General features: G+C 38.2%; 1 protein-coding gene and 1 long non-coding RNA gene across 6 annotated transcripts in view; one reads left to right on the top strand and one right to left on the bottom strand.

Annotated features, from left to right (window-relative positions):
• Positions 1–22,359, top strand: part of LOC107075683 (uncharacterized) — a 152,986-nt gene that overhangs the window by 22,717 nt on the left and 107,910 nt on the right. Inside the window, exons 2-3 of one of the 2 annotated variants that reach the window (XR_001477196.2) lie at positions 10,014–10,136; positions 18,949–19,088. This is a non-coding gene — a long non-coding RNA (uncharacterized lncRNA). The remainder of the gene's footprint in view (positions 1–10,013; positions 10,137–18,948; positions 19,089–22,359) is intronic. The other variant, XR_011183044.1, reaches the window with a different exon arrangement.
• Positions 1–22,359, bottom strand: part of igsf9bb (immunoglobulin superfamily, member 9Bb) — a 171,132-nt gene that overhangs the window by 48,948 nt on the left and 99,825 nt on the right. For 3 of the 4 annotated variants that reach the window (XM_015337666.2, XM_015337670.2, XM_015337673.2), the window contains exons 8-12: positions 18,934–19,076; positions 18,103–18,243; positions 15,801–15,917; positions 14,251–14,401; positions 7,773–7,896 (exon numbers count right to left, since the gene is read on the bottom strand). In XM_015337666.2, coding sequence (XP_015193152.2) covers positions 7,773–7,896; positions 14,251–14,401; positions 15,801–15,917; positions 18,103–18,243; positions 18,934–19,076 — 676 coding nt within the window. The remainder of the gene's footprint in view (positions 1–7,772; positions 7,897–14,250; positions 14,402–15,800; positions 15,918–18,102; positions 18,244–18,933; positions 19,077–22,359) is intronic. The other variant, XM_015337667.2, reaches the window with a different exon arrangement.

Below are 22,359 nucleotides of genomic sequence, written 5' to 3'. Positions count from 1 at the left end.
TCTACAGTGAGCAAGGCTTGCATCACCTCCTACAAAGGAGTAAAAGCCATAGTGCTGTACAAGCCCTTAAGTCCATGAAGGGATAGATGGCGAGGTGCTGTAACCTACACAGAAATGCTGGAGACTGGAGCGCACTGTTCAACTCAAATTTTATGCAAGCCATTTGACACCACAACCTATGGATCAATATTAAGTTCAAGTAGGCAGCTGTATCAGCAATGCGTAGGTGGCAAAGGAACACACCTGAAGAAGGCTCCACAGTCTAAACCTTTTCTTTTCAGCGTGGAATAATCCAATTGGAATAATGCAATTTGCATGATCAATATTAGGCCACCATGTCTACATAAACGTGCGATGGTGGTGTTTGAAAATGGACCAAGAACTCACTATCAATTTGGAGGATAAGAGCACCTGCAAGTCCATCCTCAAAACAAGAGTGCTTTGATTTTTCAACACTGACATCTCAAATGAGTACCATGCTCTGGAAAATGTTAATGTCAGTGTTATTATTAAACAGTTGTCTAGTCTACGTAAGGGAGGTTAAGGCATGTTTGGTCTTGGGAAATGGGCTGCACTTGCCCAGAGAGGTTAGATTTGAAATTAGAAAGAAGGGAGTGTGCTTGAAAAAACATTTTCTGATGATAGAGACATCCAGTGCAGCGCAAAAAAAACTTTACCGCTCTATGGCCTAGACACTGCATTCAAGCCTGTGTCATGCCACTATCTGACCGTGACTGAGATTTGTCAAGCTGTGGCTCATAATTAGCTCAGCGCCACTGGGACATGGTGAGAATTAGTCACCCAGATTCTCTCCACAAAACTACACCTCCTGTGACTTCCCAGGCACCTTCAGGCTCTGCAAAGGGAGGCAGAAGAAGATAATCCCGAAAAAAGATGAATGGCTTGATGGGTAGGCGGTTCAGAAGCACCTGTTTACTCCTCCTCTTTCCCCCTGTGCAGTAAAGGGATTGTTGCTGTAAACCGAGACTTAAAGAGACCATCATTGACTCCACGCTGGAGGGTATAAAATGGAAAATACAAAAACGGTTAAGAAAACTGCCAATTAGATCTATAGTCTGGTCTATAGCTATAGTTCTAATTGGCAGTTTTTTAATATAATAAAAATAAGAAGCATTTTCCATGTTATACGTCTTATGTATATCACTGTAAATTGGAAGACATGAGTGAACTAGAGGGAAGGACTTCTCAGAACTTGATGCAGCTATACTAAGAAATAAGTAGCCCATTGAAATTCAGTACATTCTTCTACAATGTACAATGTAGACCTTTATCCTTCCTTTTGCAGTGGTAGTGTGCTGACACCGGTGAACTGGAACAATGCTTCATTGTTTCTGTTATTTATGATCACTTGCCCTCTCATGGACAGTAAATGTCCTATACTGCCAAAATGTGGTCATCATTTACTGACCAAGTACACCTTCTCACACTGAACCACAGAGGGATTGTTAAATTACCCTCTACTGTGGGTACAGTATGGGTGACAGTGTAGAGCAAAGAATGAAAAGGCATAGGTTGACTCGTTAACGATGATCATTCATTAAAATATGCAAATTCCGAATGAAGGCACACACCTAAAACCTAAAACAATCAGGGTAAACCAGGTAAATACTGTATATTCACAGGAAAGCATCTTGTACCCTAGCACGGCACTCCTCTTTCCCTGTCTTGGATAGCAAACAGCCCACCAGGTTGTATAAGGTTCTCAGAATCCTCAGTGACTGAAGAATTGGAAACAGACCAATTATGTCTGTAATTCCATTCAATAATTCATATATGGGTATCAATGAAATAGTAAAAATCTTTACTTGCCCGACAGAATTCACAAATTAATGAATCTTTCAGTTGTTGCCTCCCCAAAAAATGTACTCATGTTAACATCTAACATAAAGGTGAAACATTTCCTGTTTCTAAAAGGACAAAACTGTGCTGTAGGATGAGCTCCAGTGAGGACAGAACCAATATAGTTATTCAGCTATTTAGAAAAAGATAATGCACAAAAATTGTCAAAAGATACAGTGCGAAACAAGCAACAATAGCGGTATATTGATGTGTACAAGTAACATGACTGTACAAGAATGAAGTAAAAAGTAATTATTTCTCTAATGTTGCTCACTGAACTGAGCTCCTCACCATCAAAGGTTATGTTCCATGACCGTTTCGCATTTCCAGGAGAAGAAAATCTATTTTGCTTCAGCAATTATAAATCATCTAGAAGGCACAGTTTTGGAAAATGAACAAATTCCACTGAATCACTCAGGGGATCCTCACATGGAAGTAAATGCATTTAACATTACTGTAAATTGATAGGTCTATAAAAACCTTTTCAGAGCTCAGGTAGAATGAAAACAGCAAGCCTCTATTGGACTAGTAAGTAAAGACATAACTGCCCTAGAAAGCTGAACCTTCTCTGCATTGAAGCGGTTTATAAATCTGAGAATGTGTGGAAGGACTACATAGTTTTCAACAACTCAGTCCAGGTCAGTGAAACAAAATGTTCACCCGACGGTAGATGAAAGATTTTATAGCCCACAGCATAACACAGAAACAAGATGTAGATGTTTAACACTTTCATGCAGCTGAATATAAAACATCTACGAACAATCAGCAAAAAATAACTATACTTCCTTTCACCTTGTGCGAATCCACATAATCTGTATTCCGAGCCAGAATACTGAATATGAATGACAAAGTATGTTGCACAGGTCTTGAGTAAGCAAACACAACAAAAATGCCACCCATTCTATAGGAAAAAAACAAAATGCTCTATAGAATGTTGATATTCATTTGGAATATCTAGAATACAGAAATTGCAAAGGTTGCCAAGCAGTAAAAAAATGCATTACAGTGTTTTCTATTGGCCAAAGACATAAGAAACAGCAGCTGTAGTGTAAAGTGTTGCCAGCAGATCAGTTGATGTACAGCCAGTGAATACAAAGCTTTTGTTTCGCAGAGAATGAAGTGCTTGTAGACCCTGTACCTTACCCACAGGTCAGGGAGTTTTCACGATAACACACTTTACCCCTGTCAGGTGCTGAGAAAATGCGATTTGCAAAGCATGTTCTCTTCTGTAACCTCTTAAGACTCTTACTGATATTTCTTAGCACAGAATAAATGTATATAGTTCCACCCAAACAAAAGTCTTGTGATTTACACGTATAGCTCATCATCATTGCCAACTGAAAATAACAATAATTACAAGTTACATTTATAAGGTGCGTCCCAATTAAGGAACTCTTAATTCCTTAATTAACCGGAAAAGCCCTATATACTGTATCCAACAATCAAGAAAGGGGTTTGTTATTAACAAACACTTTAATGTTTTAGAAGGATCTAAATTCTCTAGTATTCAGGATCTAATATTAACAGCATCTGTTAATATAAAAGTCAAGCTAATCCTGCTACAATAGGGTTAATGTGGGCAGAACTTAGAGTTGAACTACTTTTGAGTCATTTTGTAGATTATTGGTTTTTGGGAGTTCAACATAAATCAGAAATCCAAAATACCTAAAGCAGTTCAAAATAAGTTGAAAACAGAAACATTTTCAACATTTCATTTTCAGTGTCAACTAATGCAGAACACTGTTTCTTGTGTACCTTGGAGTGCAAAACCTATTTTTTATTAACTCAATACCATTTGTTAAAAAAGCACTTCTACTGGCTGGAATAATGCTCGTTGAAGTGTTCACCTCTGCCTGCGCTTTCTGCTGGCCTTTCAAAAATTCACTTTCATGAAGAAGAATCCATCAAGGCACCATTCAACAAATGAAAGACACAGCATTGGGAAAGTGTGTTTTTTTGTGAGAACTTCCTGACCTTTTCTATGGCAAGTGGTCTAGAAAGAACAGCTGTCTGTTTTGCCCTTGTTGATGAAAGTAAGAAACTCAGCTCTCCTGTTCATTCTCTAAATTAAAATTCAAACCAAACTTAAAAGGCATTGTCTGCAGTTAAAAGTTAGCTTTTAAAGCCGAGCCGGAGTTCCGAACCTCACCACAAGAGACTTTCAAAGTTTAACCCATCTATTAATTCACAGGCTTTGTGAGGAATCAGTCATTAAGCACCGCCCAGCAGTGACTTCCTTCTTACCCATTTAATTCACTCTAACTGTAAGTGCTTAAGGAACTTTGTTCTTTGAAGTACGCAAACTTAAATATCTTACTTCACAACAGAATTCCACATCTGATAAAGTCAAGAGTCTTTGAATTTAGACCCCCAGGATTGACTAGTTACCCCTCTTGCCAAACACAACCCTATGACACACATCAACTATTGGACGGTAAGAAGATGAAACCTAGCACTTTAAAGTACACAAATAGATTCATCTTGAATACAACACTGGTTTCTGGGAGGGAAAAAAGCTTTCCAATTTGTAATGGAGCATTTATCACCCTCTGCGCCTCCTGATATTAACAAGTGGAAGTATGGAAAAGACACAAGAAAAATAAAACAGTAAACAAGCTAATTATTGTTTATTCAATTGTTTTGTGGAGGAACCTTGTATATTCATAAGACAGAGGCCACGACTAAGACTGTTCATGAGGGAACGGCGTGTGGAGATATCTGAATCATGTAAATACAGGGCTGAAGCATAAAAGGGGGTAGTCAGCTTGTAAGAGATGAGTGGGTGAGAAAGACTGTGGAAAATACGGGAGTCAAGGAACAGAGCAAAAGAGCTGTGGGAAAGAGAAAGAAGTCAGGGAAAAAAACAAACAGGCTAAGTAATAGCTGCACAGACATGGTGTCAGAGGTATAGAGAGAGCAGCTGTTGTTTTTGTGATATGGCCCTTGACTCAAACTTTGTGGGACAGCACTTTTGGTGAAGAAGCAACTACATTATGAGCACAGGGTTCTGATCCACCAGGTCAGCATCTTTGCTTTGAAAACCCTCCTGGTTACTACAATGACACAGAACGAGGGGAAAAAGGATAAATATTTGAAAATCCACTTGCAGCTATGAAGCTGAATGGCAGCACAAAAAAAGGTCGAGTCGACACTTCTATGAGAGTTATCTGCAATGTGGACTTTCTTTTATCAATGAATTTTTGACACACATAAAACACAAAAACAGAGAATGTCAAAGAGCCACAGAGCAGGAGCTCTGTGTTTCACTGTCTTATTCAAGGATATGGCAACTATGGACTGTAAAGCGTTCTCAGATTAAACAGTGAAATACGTTTTTGTGTGTAATATTAATAACAGCAATGTGCTTGGGTCAGTGACTTGTGTGCATATGGAGGGCAGGGAGTAATGTATATTTTCTCTATGTGTGTTGTGGGATGGAAAAGGTTGAGAAACACTGTTCTAATCATCCATTATTCACATTGTCCTGGCTGTGCAATACAAAAACCAAACCAACAAAGCTGCACTGCTGAAAAACATTACAAGACAAATTTGACATAGAAAAGTCCAGTATTGCGGCATTTTCTAACAAACTGAGTTCTTTTGCATAGTTCAGTGCTACGCCTCACTGCATTTGCATTTTGTCTTGACTTGTTTTCTCTTCTCACATTAAAAGCTCCACTGTTTCAATAGGTGCTCGAAAAGGACAGAGGATGAACCTCTAACATATGTCACTCAGAAGAGTGTTAAGATTTTAAAATAATTTGGAGTTCAGCCAGTGCTATACTCCTGGTGCAAGGTGTCTTTTTTTTTTTGCATTCATGGGGGGCTCACTTCTTGTGCTATTGGCTTTATGGAGCGTGTGTGTGGAGGTTTTTTTTAATTCTGGTGGAAAAGGGGCTGCTCTGTATTTCTGACTATATGGAAAGGGCCTGATGGTCCAACGATGAAAGATTCTCTCACCACTTATCAGTGCAAGTTGTGGAATTGTTCCTTTTACAGTCAGGGGTCCCCCATGCTAACTGCATCATTCTTCCTAATGTGAGGCACAGCACATGTATTCTACAGTGCTTCAATTGTCTTGTATGTAATGTAAAAGATTCTGAAACATGAAGACTGTTTTTATGCTGAATGACATTTGAGAGGTCTGCGCTAAGTCTTTGTTAATTAACAACGTACAGTACAGTACATCATTTTTTAACATGCAATCTCGGTTATTTCCTTACAAACTAAAACATTTTTAGTAATTTTGTTAATGAGATGGGATACATCGGTATATAATGACCCCTTCACTCAAAATAATCTATTTTTTAAATACTTTTAAACCGAATGGTAATTGCATGCACAAAAGATTCTGTAATTGCCATTTTGCCTTAATAAGGATCTTTATATGCATTTCATTTCAAAATTCTTCATTTACAGGATCTTTGCTATCTAATAATGTCTTTGCTGCAATATTAATTCCATGGAACTGCACTGCCATGATAAATTGTCGGGCTTGATCATTTTCCACTCAGTCTTCATAAGTATGGCTCAGCAGAATGTCATAGCAAGCTGACGATATTAACCCTTTCATGTAATGAGGCTGAATTCAATAACATACCGAAATGCACGTTCTATCCTTGTCTGCTTTGTGAGCAACTCAAAAGAAATTGTTTCCGATGAATTGTTTCCAAACTGTTTCGAAAACTTTGAGGTGTAGGGCTACCGATTTAAACTCAGTGGTGCCAGCTATAGTCAGTTTACTTTTTTTGCATACTCAACATAAATAATTTTCCATGCTTAGGCTGAATTAAAACACAGACCGCAATATGGTGTCAGTTGTGTGGTGACCAACAATCTGAACCTCATATTGAATCATATACAAATAAGTGCAAAGGATATAGGCACTTATTCATGTGCTGCCACAAATACTGTAGATATCTTCTTTTTCTGGGGTATTTCCTGGTGTTTATTATAAATAAAATATATTTAATATAAACCAAAGGGCTAGAATTGGCAGAAAAAATCAGGATTTGGTTGGGGATGTGGAAAGGTTTTCTCTTTATAATACTAATGATAAACAACACTCCTGCTGTTTTTATTGCAGAGTCGTGCTTCTCTTTAAATAAAAGGTTGATGAATCCTGGTATGACTCTAAACTCCCTAAATATCCAAACTGCAGCATACTTCCCATTAACTTGATTGCAGACTGCGGGCAGGATAACTAAAAAGAGGACATCACTGACAAATTACCCAAACTTTGAAGCTGTCAAATAGCTCCACTAAAACATACCATTAACAAAACTTTTTTTTCTATTATCTAACAATGACTGATTCCTTGCAAAACAGCCTATCATACTAGACCACTGTTTGCAGAGCAATTACAAAGCATTCCCAAGACTCTAGGCTCAATAAACAAAACCTTTCTTGTCTATAAAATTATATCAGCACCATTTTATTTAAAAAATATTTGGAAAGTGTTTCTAGTTAATTTACATGTACTAACTGTACATATTACACTTTATTTTTTATGTTGGAAAAACAAAGATGCTGATAATGTTTTAAGACATTTTTAAGAAGATTCCCCATATTTTCTATAAAAAAATGCCACTTTCTCTTTCTTAAACATCTCCCTAGCAGGTGAAGTGAATGAATGTCATAAACACATTTATTCACTGCCCAGAGAATCAAGGAGCCCATTAGAAGAGATATTTGAGAAGAGCAAACTGGTGTCTTTCTTGCTTTTTCTTTCTTTTAAAAAAAAATGCAAGAGAGTCTAGGGAGAACAATATAGTCTTGCCCAGAACCCCGACCTTCACCCCCACCCCCCATATCTTGCCTTCTTATGGTGCTGCAGCCTTACAGAAGCAGGACAGAACTCAGGTTAGTTGTTAGGAAAGAAGCAGAAAGCAAAGCATGCTGGGATGACTCACACAGGGCCGTACCAGACTGAGAATGTCTGCTCAAATCCTCCGTCATATCCTGGCTCCCAGGAGACATTAGCCGAAGTCGTCGAGGCCGAAACGTGTACATGGGCTGGGGCATGAGGGCTTGTGCCTGGAAAACAATATGTCCATCAGCACATTCACGTACAGTACACTGCCAACAACACTAAACTCTAGGATACACCTTGTTATGATAAATCAATTTGTTTCATTAGTCTAGACTTACCTCTTAGACCGACAACAGTATGTAACATACTGTATACCCTCCCATATAGCTCTGTAAGCATTATTTTGTCTTGCCTTAGGAGACAACAATCTTGCACACCTGTAGAAGATATGTGCTGCTGTCACGGACATGTGCTACAGAACTGAAACCCTGCTAATGGAGTACCTCTTTCTACATTTGAAAAGTGCTTTTTTTTTCCAATTTGCTGCCGGTACACCCTCTGACACATTATTATCCAAAATATTTGCCAGACTTCATGGCAAAAAATAAACTGGATCCCACTGTGTCTTTAATGGATGTAGCTCACCAAACTGGAAACAATGTGCACACATTATCTGATTGAACTGTAACCTATTAGATTTAATTAATTTAAAAAACTCATCCCTCTCTTATTTCACTTCTTCTCCATCTAATTCTTTTAGCATTTTAACTTTCTCTTGCAAGCCTTATTGCCTTCTGAAAAAAAAGAAAAAGATCAAGTCTATTTTCTATTTATATTACAGTTTCCACCTACAACAATATCAACTTTATCATTTGGTGTTTACACTTCTTCAAACACGAATCCAAACTGTACACTTACCCTGACTCTTAATCCTTTAATATTACCATCTTCTTTTTACTGTAATCCCAGAAATACCTGTTCAACTCACACAACCTTAACACTCACAATAACAGAAGGGCAGGTATTTATTTCTGCTGCTGAGTGAAGAAATTACAGTGCTTTCACTTGCTCATTTACTTTTATTGTTAAAACATACTGTATCATATGTACAATTGTAACATTAAAATAACAGCCATGAATACGTACTGTGCACAGAAATATTTTCTAAGGGAAATACATCGTATTAGATGCTTTGACCTAGATGAATGGAATTACTGTATGTCATTTTTCTTGAAGGAGAAAAAAATCAGTCTACCATGCACTGAACTGTGAAATAGAGCCTATTAGGATATAAAACGGCTGCAATTGTGCATTGTAAATGAAACAGGTTTTCTGCATGTTTGACGCGGGCATTAACGATGGTCAAACTTTGCCCAGGTGTGAAATGAAATTTCATGCCCTCCTGCTTATTTCTTCCACCCTTCATATCCTCTTTAAAAAAACCCTCTCTCTTAGCAACACATCTGAAAAAGAGCCGGACATTGAGAACGAAATAAACTCAAAAGGGTACAGGTCTGCAGCCTAGCTTGGCTCCACTAATGCTGTCACAAGCCTGCTCCTGGAGGTAAAATCTGAAATAAATGTCATTTCAGCAAAGTACTTGCTATATACTGTACAGTAATGCACTGGCACAATCCTGCTTTGTCTGATTCCACTTCTCCCACTCACATTGTTTTACACCTTATTCTAAGGTTCGAAAGAAATCTGAACTGATGAATGCTTGTAAGGTTGTATGCTTGTATTTTCAAAGACAGTTTCTAAAACCAATGCAGTGTTTCCTATGCTGATGTTCATGCAGGAGTATATGTTGATATTTTAGTGGGATGGCTATTTCATTCCAGAAAGTCACTCTATTGATAGGGCTTGACATTCACATTCAATTGCCTTTATCTAACAAAATTCTTGTTAAAATCGGGTTGAGGGTGCCATTGGGAACAGAGGGGCAACTCCTAGAATTCATCGGTTCAACAAGAAAAAAACCTGAGAACGCTACTGTATATTACATGATTGTAGGCTGTAGGAGGAAAAGGATAGAATGCTGTGGACATTTGGATGCCCAATATATATGCATAAAATGCTTGGTAAAATCATAATTTCCACTGAAAATTAAGATGTGTACGTGCTGTTTTAATTAGCCTTATCCTGCCCAGTATTTTAAGGAATCCAAATATGCCTGTTTAAAAGCAAGATGTCTGTGTGTGAAGCACCATAGCTGTGCATCTGGCCTCAGTTTGTGCTGAAGGCAAAAAGCAATGAAAAAGTCCTCAGTCACTAAAAGTGCAGCATGATAGTACATTCTGAGGAGAGTGCTCTTTCTCATCATTCTTCTGCTTTTCTGCAGTGCTCCAGCTGTGATCTCGCCTGCTTCACTCAATAACATTCATTTGAACCACAGCCTGGCCTATACTGGCAGATGTAGCTCCACCCGTCTGTGTCCCACCAGTGCCAAATTGGAGGAGTGAAGGTAGATAGTGAATTTTTTAAATGATATTTCCCATTTACAAAAACAGTAGTACTGTTACAGGCGCACTCATACATTCTTTATCTGTAAGAAATCAAGCTCCTGTGAGTGCATCCTCACTGGACTTGTGCTATAATTGCCTTGGTTAGGGATGATGTCCACAGTGCTGCGTTCTCTGGAATGCATCTTCGGCAATAAAGCAAGGTATGCAGCACTTGCATGCATAACTCGAAAATACATTAAATTCCATCTATCTACACATCTTAGTGAGCCTACCGTGTGCATCTATAAACTGTAGATATACAACGGGAAATGCTGAGTTTGAAGAAGTTAGATGGCTAGGTACAGTAAATAAATATAAATTTAAGAGCTGATAAGGTCTCTTATATTTAGAACAGGAGTACCGTAAGCAAGCTTAGGAAAAATTATTTCATTAGGGCAGGTTAGGATAAACAAAGGCTTGGTCAGACCTAAGCTTGATATTCACTTGAATTCAGGCTGAAAAATTACTGAATTTCTAGTCTGACACCCTTTTAACTCTCCAATAAATGTGTATGTCTTACAAGGTAAGCTCTCATTTATCTTAAATATTGAGTGCTCAACAACTGCCCGATTCCCACACTTCAATTCAATGACTAGTTCAAGGGGTTTAATGGAATCCTGAACGTTAGATTTACAGAACTGTTTTTGTTTAGAAAACCCGTCCAACCAAAGACAAATAATGTGTAGTATGGTTTATCTATCAAAAATAAAACATAAATGCATCAGTTAAACTGATGGGAGAATATGGCCTTTAAGCCTCATTTTGTGGGAATGCAAAATGTGCGAGGGAACATGATTCATTATCAGACAGGAGATATCAATGGGAATGTAACTCTGTGTGCCAATTTCCGGTATTTTGATTAAGCAATACGACCTTCGCACCATTCCAAACTTTTTACCTACTATGACTACATCCTGTAGCTCTCTGCTTGAATTGCAATATTTATTAATTACATTAATTAAATGATTATTTTAGCACATACGTGGAAGCTGCAATTTGTTTAGAACACTTTTTCCAACCTTTTAAGAGACGCAACAGAAAGGAAATGCAGAGTAATCCATTTCTAGTTTTTTAATGATCTATAAGCATTTTTGAGGTACAGCCGGAAACACAAATGGACTATAATTCTTAGAAATGGAAGGTTGTCTCCAAAATGCACATATACATATATATTTGAAAATAAGTTAACAGACTTAAATGCACATATTCTAAAGACATTGAAGAGAGGAGACTGTTATCCTCATTTGGTGGCTAGCAGCTCACTGATCCAAAGGTCTTATGCAGATGTTTCTTGAAGTACTCCAGAGAATCTGCTTCGACAACATGGCGAGGAAGCCTGTTTCTTTCCCAAACATGTTTCTTCTAAATTTCTCCCTGAATCCATCCTCTGGTCCTAATTTTAGCACTTGCCCTGAAGTAACTGAAAGTCCTCCATCATTTCTTCTGCCCAAGACAAAAGAGGCTCAGTTCTTTTGATCTATCTGAATGAAACATGCCAGTAGAAGCTGGCAGTTTTCATCTTATTCCTTGTGATTCTTAACAATGATATCCATGCCTTGAGCAACACGCAAAATACCTTTATTTCACAAGCTTTCACAATTCTTATCTCTAGCCCTCTTACCAGCTTGGGTGATGGGTATTTCTAGAATGATGCCCTGTCATCCTTCAACAAGCTGTAAGAGTCACAGGGCTTGAGAATGAAGTTATTGATACAAGTTGATTTTGAAAAAAAAAACTTTTACAGCATAAATCCTCTACAGTATATACACAAGGAAAAAATAGACCAGGAAATATTTATTCTCTAATATGCCCACATCTCAAACTCATGTATCTTTTGACAAACTGCAAGCTTTAGAGCTGTCCTTGACAAAAGAGTCACCATAGAAGGGAGAGGCAGTACACTTTTCAGTGATGTTATCACTCAAGTCAGTAAAAACTCAAAAAAACTAGACAGAAATAATTTAATTACCTTAGGGGGTGTCTGAAAGTGAAAATTAAGGAACTACTGATATAACTTTCTAGAATAACCTCTCAGGAGTGTTTGTCATTGTTCAGGAGCAAAAATGTTTAAATAAAAAAAACGTTTCTTATTTAAACATTTTTAAAATTTTTAATGACATAGTAGTGACATTTTTATTATCTAAAAATATTGTTCCTCTGGATATAGTCTATAGAAGAATAAAAAGCATTCCTGTGTAAAAAGAAATGTTCTACACTGACAGGATAAGATCCTTTTAGCCCTGAAAAACGACTGTATGGGGTGACCTGATTCCAGTAGTCACAATCATTACGGGCATTGACAAAGTCAGCCAACTGACGTTTTTACTTTAGGATCACCAGTGAAACACAAACCAACTGACGAGTGGAATTACTAAACAATGAAGCACATTTAAAACTGAGAAAATAATTATTATTTTATACAAAAGGTTGTTGGAAATAAGAGAATAAGCCACCCACTCATGTCATTGAATCTAATACCATGGCTTTTTTTCTAGGAAAAGGTTTGATGAAATTATCAAATTATTTAGCTACTAGCAACCAAATGAGTTCCACAGGCTAAACTGTCTGCTCTTGTCTGTTGCCTTTCTTACAGTATGTTCTTCTGTACAACAGCACTGAAACACTGACATTTTCTCTTCCATATTTGCAAAGTTCATACAAAAGGCTGGATAAGCAGATTGCCTTATTTGTTCTATAACCTCATGTTGTAATTACAATGTGAACTAGCTGTTTTCTTAATGTCTTTTATAAACCTGCTCCCTGTAAGTAGCTGTCCACATGAAGAAACCTTCCTGAGTCAATATAGCACTTTTAAAAAAAATAGTCAGGGATTTAATGACTTTGCAGGTTCTGCAAGTCAGATACATTTGCCACAGAACTCATTTACACCTGCTCCTTTTTTACCCTCCAATGAAGATATGTTGGTAGGCAACAATTGGAAAGCACCATCCAATTTAACAGATATCTTGATAACAGTTGAGTACCTGGCAATTAGCATGAGATGGGTGCTGCACCACTCAAGAGAGCTCCTGCTAATCACAGCGAGATGATGGCTGGACAGATACTGCTCAATGACACCCAATTAAACCACAGCCAGTGACTGAAAGTGCCCTTCACTGCCAAAGGAATGTCGACATTATCAATGTACACAACACCAAAGAACACTGTGTGCAGTATCTACAGGGAGTTGCACCTGTAATCATCTGTAGAAAACATCCTGTGGGTGAAACTAAATAAGACCTATAGTATACTAGTTTTTAAAATAATAAAGCTAAACAAATGAAGTCCTACATACTGTAAGTAGATGTGAAGACAAACAATATTTCATTAATTTTGCATTAATGCTATGATGTTGGATGTCAATTAAAACATGATTCTCAAATGCCAGTGCTACTAAATAGTGTTGTATTTTACTTTGTAAACATGTCCTCAAAGTGCACTTGGTCATTCCTAATTGAAGATTCCTAACTGATGGTCCTTCGTGTTAAAATCACGTTAAAATCAAACTGCTGAATTGTAGTACACCTACTGCACCTTAAGCTTCACTGAAACAGTTTTCTAACACGTATTGTAAATGGTCTCATCCTTTTTCTACTGTTATCTACTGTTTTCTACTGTTATAGCCACTTGAAAGAAACAAATCCAATCAAATGGGGTTTTAATGAAATATGAGACGCACAGTTTGCTGTTCAGATTTTTTTCTTGCAGCTGTTTACTTATTCTTAAAAGCAGAGCCCTGGATCTCACAAATTTCTTCTGAAAGATGAGCAGGTACTAATATGGTTTTTGTGTCAAAGACTGTTCATGAACAAATCGGCGGGAGGGGTGCGATGTCAAGGAGATAAAAACAGAAGTTATTCACGCATACAGCATATAGGGAAAGGGGCACACACACAATTAAACAATCTCAAATGCAAATATAACAGCTAAGAGTACTTTATAGTTTGACTGTGAGCACATTTTCACCAAAGGAATGTCTTAACTTGCTTACATTGATTTATAAGACAGTGAGTTTAGTTCTTTCTCTGGCTTTCTACCAGAGTCAGACAAGCAAAGAAGAGAAGAAGTTCCTACCGATTACTAGGAGATGAGTACTGGCAGTGATGCTTGTGACGACGTTGGTAGCGACACACTCCCACTCCCCATGGTCCTCCTTACTCAGGGATTTGAACTGTAAGCTGCCACTCGGTAGAATATTGTGCTTGCTTCTGCTGGGCTTCCCTACCTTCACAAGAGACAACACCATTCAGCAAGAGCCATTACAGTAACCCAGGCGAAAGCTTTCAGCACATAACCCTGGGCTTTGGCTGTGCTGCAATCTGGAGTCTTGGGGCGCAAGGATAATTCCCAGCGCAAGAGAGGAAACTTACTGTCAGTGTGTAGGAACTATAGAGATATGCCTAAGGCATGTTACTGATGTGTCAGCAGATCAGCATTATTTTGTTCGTTCAATAATGAGTCTTACACTAATTGATGGGAATCGCAATCAATCACAGAGCTGACAGGCATAATTGAAATTTGCTTTGAATAAAAGCTACCTTTACCCTCACGAAGGGCAAATTTCTATCAGCCACCATTAATTGTCAGGACTGCGAAAGAAAATACAAATTAAAAAATTAAAAATTTTCTTCCTGTCTTCTAGCAATTACCTTTTTAATAAGAGCAAGTGTACTTTTCATGCATAGCATCTACCGTTTGCCTTTTCTCAAAGGAAAGACTACTGTAGTAACTATCACGTTTAGTAGTACTGTACATTTAAAATTTCATTTTGTAAGTATTGACAGAAGCTGTCTAGATGTTCTTTTGTAAATATTTATTAAAAGGAAAAAAATATCTCCATTATTCATGCTGAATTTGGGGTAACTCCACATTCCACAGGATTTACTATTGGGTTATATAAGTGCCAGGTGTGCATAAGCTAGGCATCGTTCTGGGAGAGAGTGAGGAGAAGGATGAACTGTAGGGAGTTTAGATAGCACAAAAAGAACTGATTTCCTAATTTATTCAGAATTGCAAACTGATTAAACAAGATCCAGTCAAGACACACTTGCCCTAAACTTCAACAGCTTCCGTGACTCACATAGAGAGATTCTGACATGTCTGCCGTTCTGATCATTTTCACCCTGAAGAAAGGCTAAATAATATAATAATTCTTCTGCTTAATATAGTTCTTTTCTGAACACTCCACTCAAAGCACTTTATAGGTAATGGGGAATCCCACTACCAACACCAATGTGTAGTCCCACCAGGATGGTACTCTGGAAGGCAGCCAGAGTGTGCCAGTATGCCTCCCGTACACCAGCTATCAGAGGCTGGAGAACAGAGTGAGGAAGCCAGTTCATAGATCTCGATTATTAGGAGGCCATGATTGGTAAAGGCCAGGGATAAAGCTGGCTAGGATTCCAGGGTCAGCACCCCTACTCTTTTCGAGAAACGTCCTGGAATTTTTAATGACCACAGAGAGTCAGGACCTTGGTTTGACATCTCATTTGAAGGATGGTGCATTTTTTTACAGTACAGTGTACCTGTCACTATACTGGGGCATTAGGACCCGCACACAGACAGAAGGGGGAGTGCCCCCTGACTTGTCCCGCTAACGAAAGCAGGAGTTGTGAGCAGTGTACCTTCCTCCATGTGATCGTGGGGAATGGATCTCCGGCAGCAGCACAAGGGATCACCAGCTCTCTCCCAGCCTCCTGCCGGTATTCCCAGCCGGGTAGCACCGTGAAGTAAGGGGGATCCTGCATTTCAGCGGAGAAATTAATTAGAAACGGAGACTTGTTTCATGAGTGCACCTCCGCTATGCATCCAGTGCCTTGTAGAAAAAACATTCAGACACTTGCTGTGATGTTCCATTTTCTGATGCGTGATGTGGAGACATTTTTTAACCTTTAACATATAAAACATTTCTTTCCAAATCCTGAAATCCTTAACACTGAATACATTTAAGGGTAACACGGGTAAGATGAACCACAGCAAGTTTCATCAATAAGAAAAAAACTGAAATATATTAATTGCTTTCAGACCTGTGAATACTTGGTGGAAGCTCAGTTATGAGCTCTTTTTGGGTAAGACTTTACCCATCTCTGTACACCAGTTTGGTACAATTTTTGACCGATTGTCTTCCCAGTTTGCATACAGATTTTTCTAAAGTCGCTCTCTGAATGCTGCTTGAGGATCACTGACTGATGGCAGTTTTTCAACAGTCTTTCAACAGATTCTTAGTTCAGTTTCTAATTCTGAAGCCAGTCCAATGTAGCCTTGTGCTTTGTGACATTTTCCTGCTGAAAGGTGAGTTTTTGTTCATTGAGAGCTGTTTTCCTCTATGATTTGCCAGTATTTCACCTATTTTCCTGTCAGTTTTGACAATCTTCCCAGTTGCTACTGATGAGAAGCACAAGTACAACAAAATGCCACCATCCTGTTTGACAGCAGGGACTGTCTTGACTGAGTAATGTTTGGTTTGTGTGAGATGTAACACTATATTTGTCTGGTCTCATTATTGCACACAGATAGAAGACACTCAACAAAATGTGTGGCTCATTAAGGTTATTCAATGTACCTAAATTAATCCAGGTTTGCTACAGCAAAGGATTTGTATACTTACTGAAGGTAAATCATGACTTTTCTATTTTTCCTATTCAATTTTTCATTTAATGTACTGTTTTTACTTTGAATCTGTGGAGTAAATGTTGTACATAACTATTATTAATTGCTGCTTCAAAGTGTCATGTGTGCAAACTTTAAAGCAACAAAATGTGAAAACTGGCACGAATCTAAATACGTTTTCAAGGTATTGTATTTGCTTAATTTTCTATAGTTTTTAACATATACAGTACAGGCAAATGATAGGTTTTTTAATTATTTGTTAAAATATGGTACAAATGAGTGGATGATGCCAAGAGTGTGTTTTATATAGTCAAGATCTGGGTAAACTTAATCCACTTATTCCACAGCCTACATGATAAATTTAGACATGAATATCATAATATTCAAACCAGCGCTATGGGTTTGCTTCTAACTGGTGTTTGTAAAGCCTCCTGCAGCAAAGTAATTAATCAAACATTCAGCTAATACAGCCACAGCGTTCTATAATACTGTATGCATAAAAGCAAACCCATTAAATATACTGTATAATACTGTATGTTAAATGGCTGAGATAAATGAATCCTTTCTACATTAATAATTATATACAGTATAATATGATAATATGCATATAAAATGTACAGTATTGTATATAGTTGCTATAAGGCTGTATAAGATATGTGCTTTTCTGCACCCTGGCATTTCAGTGCCTGTTTTTAGAGACAGAGACATGTTTATTATGTATTGGAAAGCAAATAACAAATAAAGATAAAAATATCTGAATGTAAAGGGAGAAATAAAGGTTGATGTGGGTTTATATTAGGATTGATGCAGCACGAATTAACGAGTGATTCATTTTGTGAATGAAAACTTATTAAATTTAATTGGGCACTTGTGAACCTGGTGTACGCCGGCTATTGAGTCCACTTGACTGCAATTTGATTACCACCAGTGTTTTTGCAGGCTTGCCCATATTTCATACATTTCCCAGAACCTTACTTGATGTTCCTTACACTTAGTGTATACACGGGAGCGCAAAGCTCTAATTTTAGTTTGTTGCTTTCAGTCAGACATCCTGTAGGAGAAAAAACAAACACCTCTGAAATTAAGTTTCTTGCAATTTGCAGTTGTCCGGAGATGAAAACAGGAAGAGCTGACCTTTTACAAAATTACCGAACACACAGAAAATAGAAACATCCAAAAATACACCAAAGCACACCCTGAGGATGTGTCTTTCTTTTGCTAAACAAACAGGTTTTACGTCCTTCACATAAAATCACTAGCCACAGTCTCAGCTGTGGGCCATGGAAGGAATATAAAAATAAAGTGAACAATCCTTGCCTTTAGCACCAGACGGGCTGGGGGGGACTGTCCCATGGTACCCAGGACGTTGTAAGGCACACAGGTGTAAGTGCCAAGAGAATCCTCTGTCACCTCTTCCACACGAATGGTCCCATCCTCCATCAGGCTCCAGCCGGGATACTGGGTGCAGAGAAGCACAGCAGAGAGTTCGTTGTTACTTCTGCCTCTTGCTTTGACAAACAAACGACCCTTAATCCCTTGATGAATAATGACGTTTTATCAAATGAATGACCCACGATCAATAATGTATTGTACCCACTCTCCTGATGATGAAAGCTTTTCTGTCGAGACTATTGTTCTTTCTCCAAAGTAATTTCCATTGCTCTCCAAACGTTGATTATTACCCTAGCAGCCATTACTAAATGAAATAGGCGCATGAATGGATGCCAATGAGGTGATTGCCTGGAAAAGTACTTGTCTTGTAAAAAACCTAATTCACTTAAGGTTTCTTTACAGACTTTACCTGAACCTTGCAGAACCTCTGAAGCTAACCCATATTCCTGTGTGTACGCCCTGCCCAGGTGACACTTTGGACATTATACTACGCCCTTGATGGTGGGGATGTAGGGGAACGTTTCCATTTTTTCTTACATCTGTTCTGAATTTCTGAGCCACTGAATTAAAACAACCGAACTTCAGTGGATGCCAACAGATCGAAACAAGATGCTTTGCTTTTCAGTGTACTACGAAAAAGCTCTCAAAAGGTATTTGGAAAAATAGATTTTTTTACATGACGTATTATGCCAATTCAAACATCCTCTTTATTTAACTGTGGGTGAGACGTCTGTAACTGCGGACGCGCTAACTGACCTTCTCAATTCGCAGTGGGCGGCCATCTTTATTCCACTTGACGGATGTCACTGGCGGGTTGGCATCAGCTGGGCAGCGAATGAATCCTGGCAATCCAATTGGGACGTAGATGACAGACGGCATATTTACAACCCGGGCGGGGACTACAAAGGGAGGTCAGTGCAGCAGACGTTAGAAAAAAAATACAAATGATATTGAAAAAGGCACAAAAATTTATTTAACCTTGGCTGTGCTCTGCTTTATTCCCACAAGAGATCCAAGCATTCAGGTGTTATCTAAAATAATCTAAAAGAATGACTGAACAATTTAAGAAACCAAACTCTTACAAACTTTCTATGGTCCTGTGCATTACAGGGATTTATGACTTAATTTGCATTATACTATATAACCTGTGGAATCAAATGTAAAACAGCTGTGATGTAATCAATCAACCAAGCAAGGTTTATTTATCAAAGCACGAACAGTACAGCATCCAGCAGTGCTGTCTGCGTGCTTGTTAACAGGGATAGAAGAGTAGAAGGACAGGAATTTATAGGGATTAGATTAACGAAAAGAAAAAACAATTAGGAGACAAAATAATTACACAATTGCAATTTACAGTACAATTTACAGATTGTGCGAAAGTAACACAAGGATAGGGGATATTTAGCGCTCTTCGTATGTGTCCTGAGAGTGCAAGTGACAGGAGGGCGCCGGTGCCCCCTGTCAGTTCAAGGAGGTAACTGCAGGCGTCTGCTGTGGTTGGCAGTTTGAGCAGTCTTACCGCCTGGGGGAAGACAGTGTTTCGAAACCAGGTGGTCTTGGCCTGTATACTTCGGTATCGTTTTCCAGATGGTAGTAGAGAGAGCAAGTTTTGGTTAGGGTGACTGGGGTCCCTGAGGATAGACCCAGCCTTCTTGAGGTATCTAACAGAGTAGATATCCTCGATGTTCAGTAGCGCGCAGCCAGTAGAGTTTTGTGCCAGTTTCACCACCCTCTGGAGTACCTTGCACTCTCGGGCTGAGCAGTTACCATTACAGAATTACAGAGTAATACTGTACGGAGTATTACAGTAACTGATCTGTTTTTGCCATATTGTGTCTCATTTTGCTCAATATTCCAATTGGCCTGTTCCACTTTTTTGGTCCAGTTATCTATATCAAAGAAATACCACATTTGTGTACGATACCAATGGCATCCTGGCAATATGTTCTCGCAACAAGATTAAAAGTCTTTTCCGCTGAACAGTTACTGAAGTAGTGGAACAGATGGATATCGTCTGCATAATGATGCTCAATCTGAGGCCAAAACATTTCAATTCAGCGGTCATTTTCTGCCATATTCCCTAACAAGGTCCCAGTGGGTTCACAACAGATAATGCCCCATTAAGAGTATAATGTAATGCTTGTAATGCTTGACTTACATGCCATAATACAACTTGCTTGTAATGTTGAGATTGACCACTGTACTACACAGGCAAACAGGAAATTGGATGCAATCAGACTGCAGCCAGTGAAGCATAACAGGCAGTGTCCAGTGTAAGTCTGGAGAACAATTAATAGCTTGTCTTAAAATTAAAATCAGGTTTGACCACCTTTACACCTTACACATTCACAGGACAAGTACTGTACAATAGTAGCTTCTGGCTTTGCAGCAAATGCTTATTTTAACTGACGCTTTTGTGGCAAAGACTAATTTTTTTTTTAAATGATTCGGGGTGATCTGAAATTAAAACACATCTTCTGTTAGCAAAAGATTACAATGGGTCAAGACTAGTGGATCCAGCCCTCCGTTCTATAATTGAATAAAACAAGAGACAGGAGGCTTGGTGTGAAGTTTGACCAAGGTAGGCTTTGATAGTATAAACGCCTATATACATTCCATGCATTTCAAAATCAATCTGTGAGCAATGGTTATTTCGATTTCTGTTTTTACGCAAATCATTTCTAAACATATTAACTTTAAGACAGTTTTCTATTGATCCTGAAGAAGTCCACTCGATTAACATGCGATGCATTTTTAATATCTGGTTCACATTCTCAACCTGTTAATGAAACAACTAAAGGAAACCAAAACGTCAACTAAAGCCTACAGTTATTATTAGAAAGGCTACCACCAACTGAAATACATTAAAAACATGTCATCTATAAGCAGTGGCAGAACAGATCTGCTGCGTGAGAGAGCATTTTACTCAGGATTTCAAAGGAAGCCTGGGACAGTCTCTAAGAAAACCTCTGAAGAGATCCCTGGTTGAAAACCGCCAGACTATAACATTAATCAATCACAATGTCTCTTGATACACATCATGATATGAAGTATGTACTTCATAGTAATTTCACCCTGCATCCAATTTTTTTTTGCTGCCAGTGCATAAGAGATGACACATCCAATCAGTTATAAAGTTTAAATACATCTTTGAAGCATCCCCAGAATAATTTAATCTAACTATGCGGTTTCTCACCTAATCCTTAATTTTTGTTTGGTTTCAAACTTGACTACAACTCACACTCCCACTTAACTTTGGAAAGACATAGCATTGGACTTCAGACCATCTTTTTAGTGGGATTTTATCAACAGCTTTTTTAGAAATATGATCTTTTCAAAAGCAAATAAGCGAAACTGTTGATGCATTGTTCAGTAAAATAAAATGAAAGCAAGGTAAATTGGACATACTGTACACTCCCTCTACACCCTCAAACATTTTATTACACCTTCTCCATGTTATTATAGATTTGATTCATAAATTAGATTCCATTATTTGATACGGAGATTTATACAAAAGTATATAATTTAATATACTATAATATATCATATAATATACATAATATGTGTTTATTTGGCAAGATAATTATATTTTAGATTCATTTTGAAGATAATTGGATTTTTCTGTATGTACTGGGTCATGTGCATTTAGATTTAAGTATCTAGATTCTAGATTCTTAGTATGGTGGTACAAGCCAAGCCTTTGGCCAGGGTCTCCTCTGGGAGTGAAAACTGGACACACCTGACTCAGTTCCCTGATTAGGGTCCTGTGTGACTGGAATGCCCCTGGAAGGGAAAGAGCTCATTTGATTGGTCCAGGGGGTAACTCCACATTCCACAGGATTTGCTATTGGGTTATATTAGTGCCAGGTGTGCAGATGCTAGGCATAGTTTTGGGAGAGAGTGAGGAGAAGGAGCAACTGTAGGGAGTTTAGCTGGCACAGGGGTTAAAAATGGACTCCTATGCTTTAATGCAGTTAGTCTGTAGTCCTAATCCAGATGAAGTCTGAAAGAGGGGAGACAAAAAGAAGGAAGTCCATGTATCTTTTTTTTTTTTTGCTTTGGAGTGCATTCATCTGGTGATGCAACCAAAGTGAATTTAGTATTTTTGTGTTCTTGAATCCTCTGTAGTCTCTGTAGAGGAGTAGTAATTCTAGTTGGAAACTAAACTGCCAAAAGGGATAA

The sequence above is a fragment of the Lepisosteus oculatus genome, chromosome 23, assembly GCF_040954835.1.
Source record: "Lepisosteus oculatus isolate fLepOcu1 chromosome 23, fLepOcu1.hap2, whole genome shotgun sequence".
In the NCBI taxonomy this organism is placed as follows: domain Eukaryota; kingdom Metazoa; phylum Chordata; class Actinopteri; order Semionotiformes; family Lepisosteidae; genus Lepisosteus; species Lepisosteus oculatus.
Note: the sequence above shows the minus strand (reverse complement) of the source record. Positions and strands in the feature narration are given on the sequence as shown.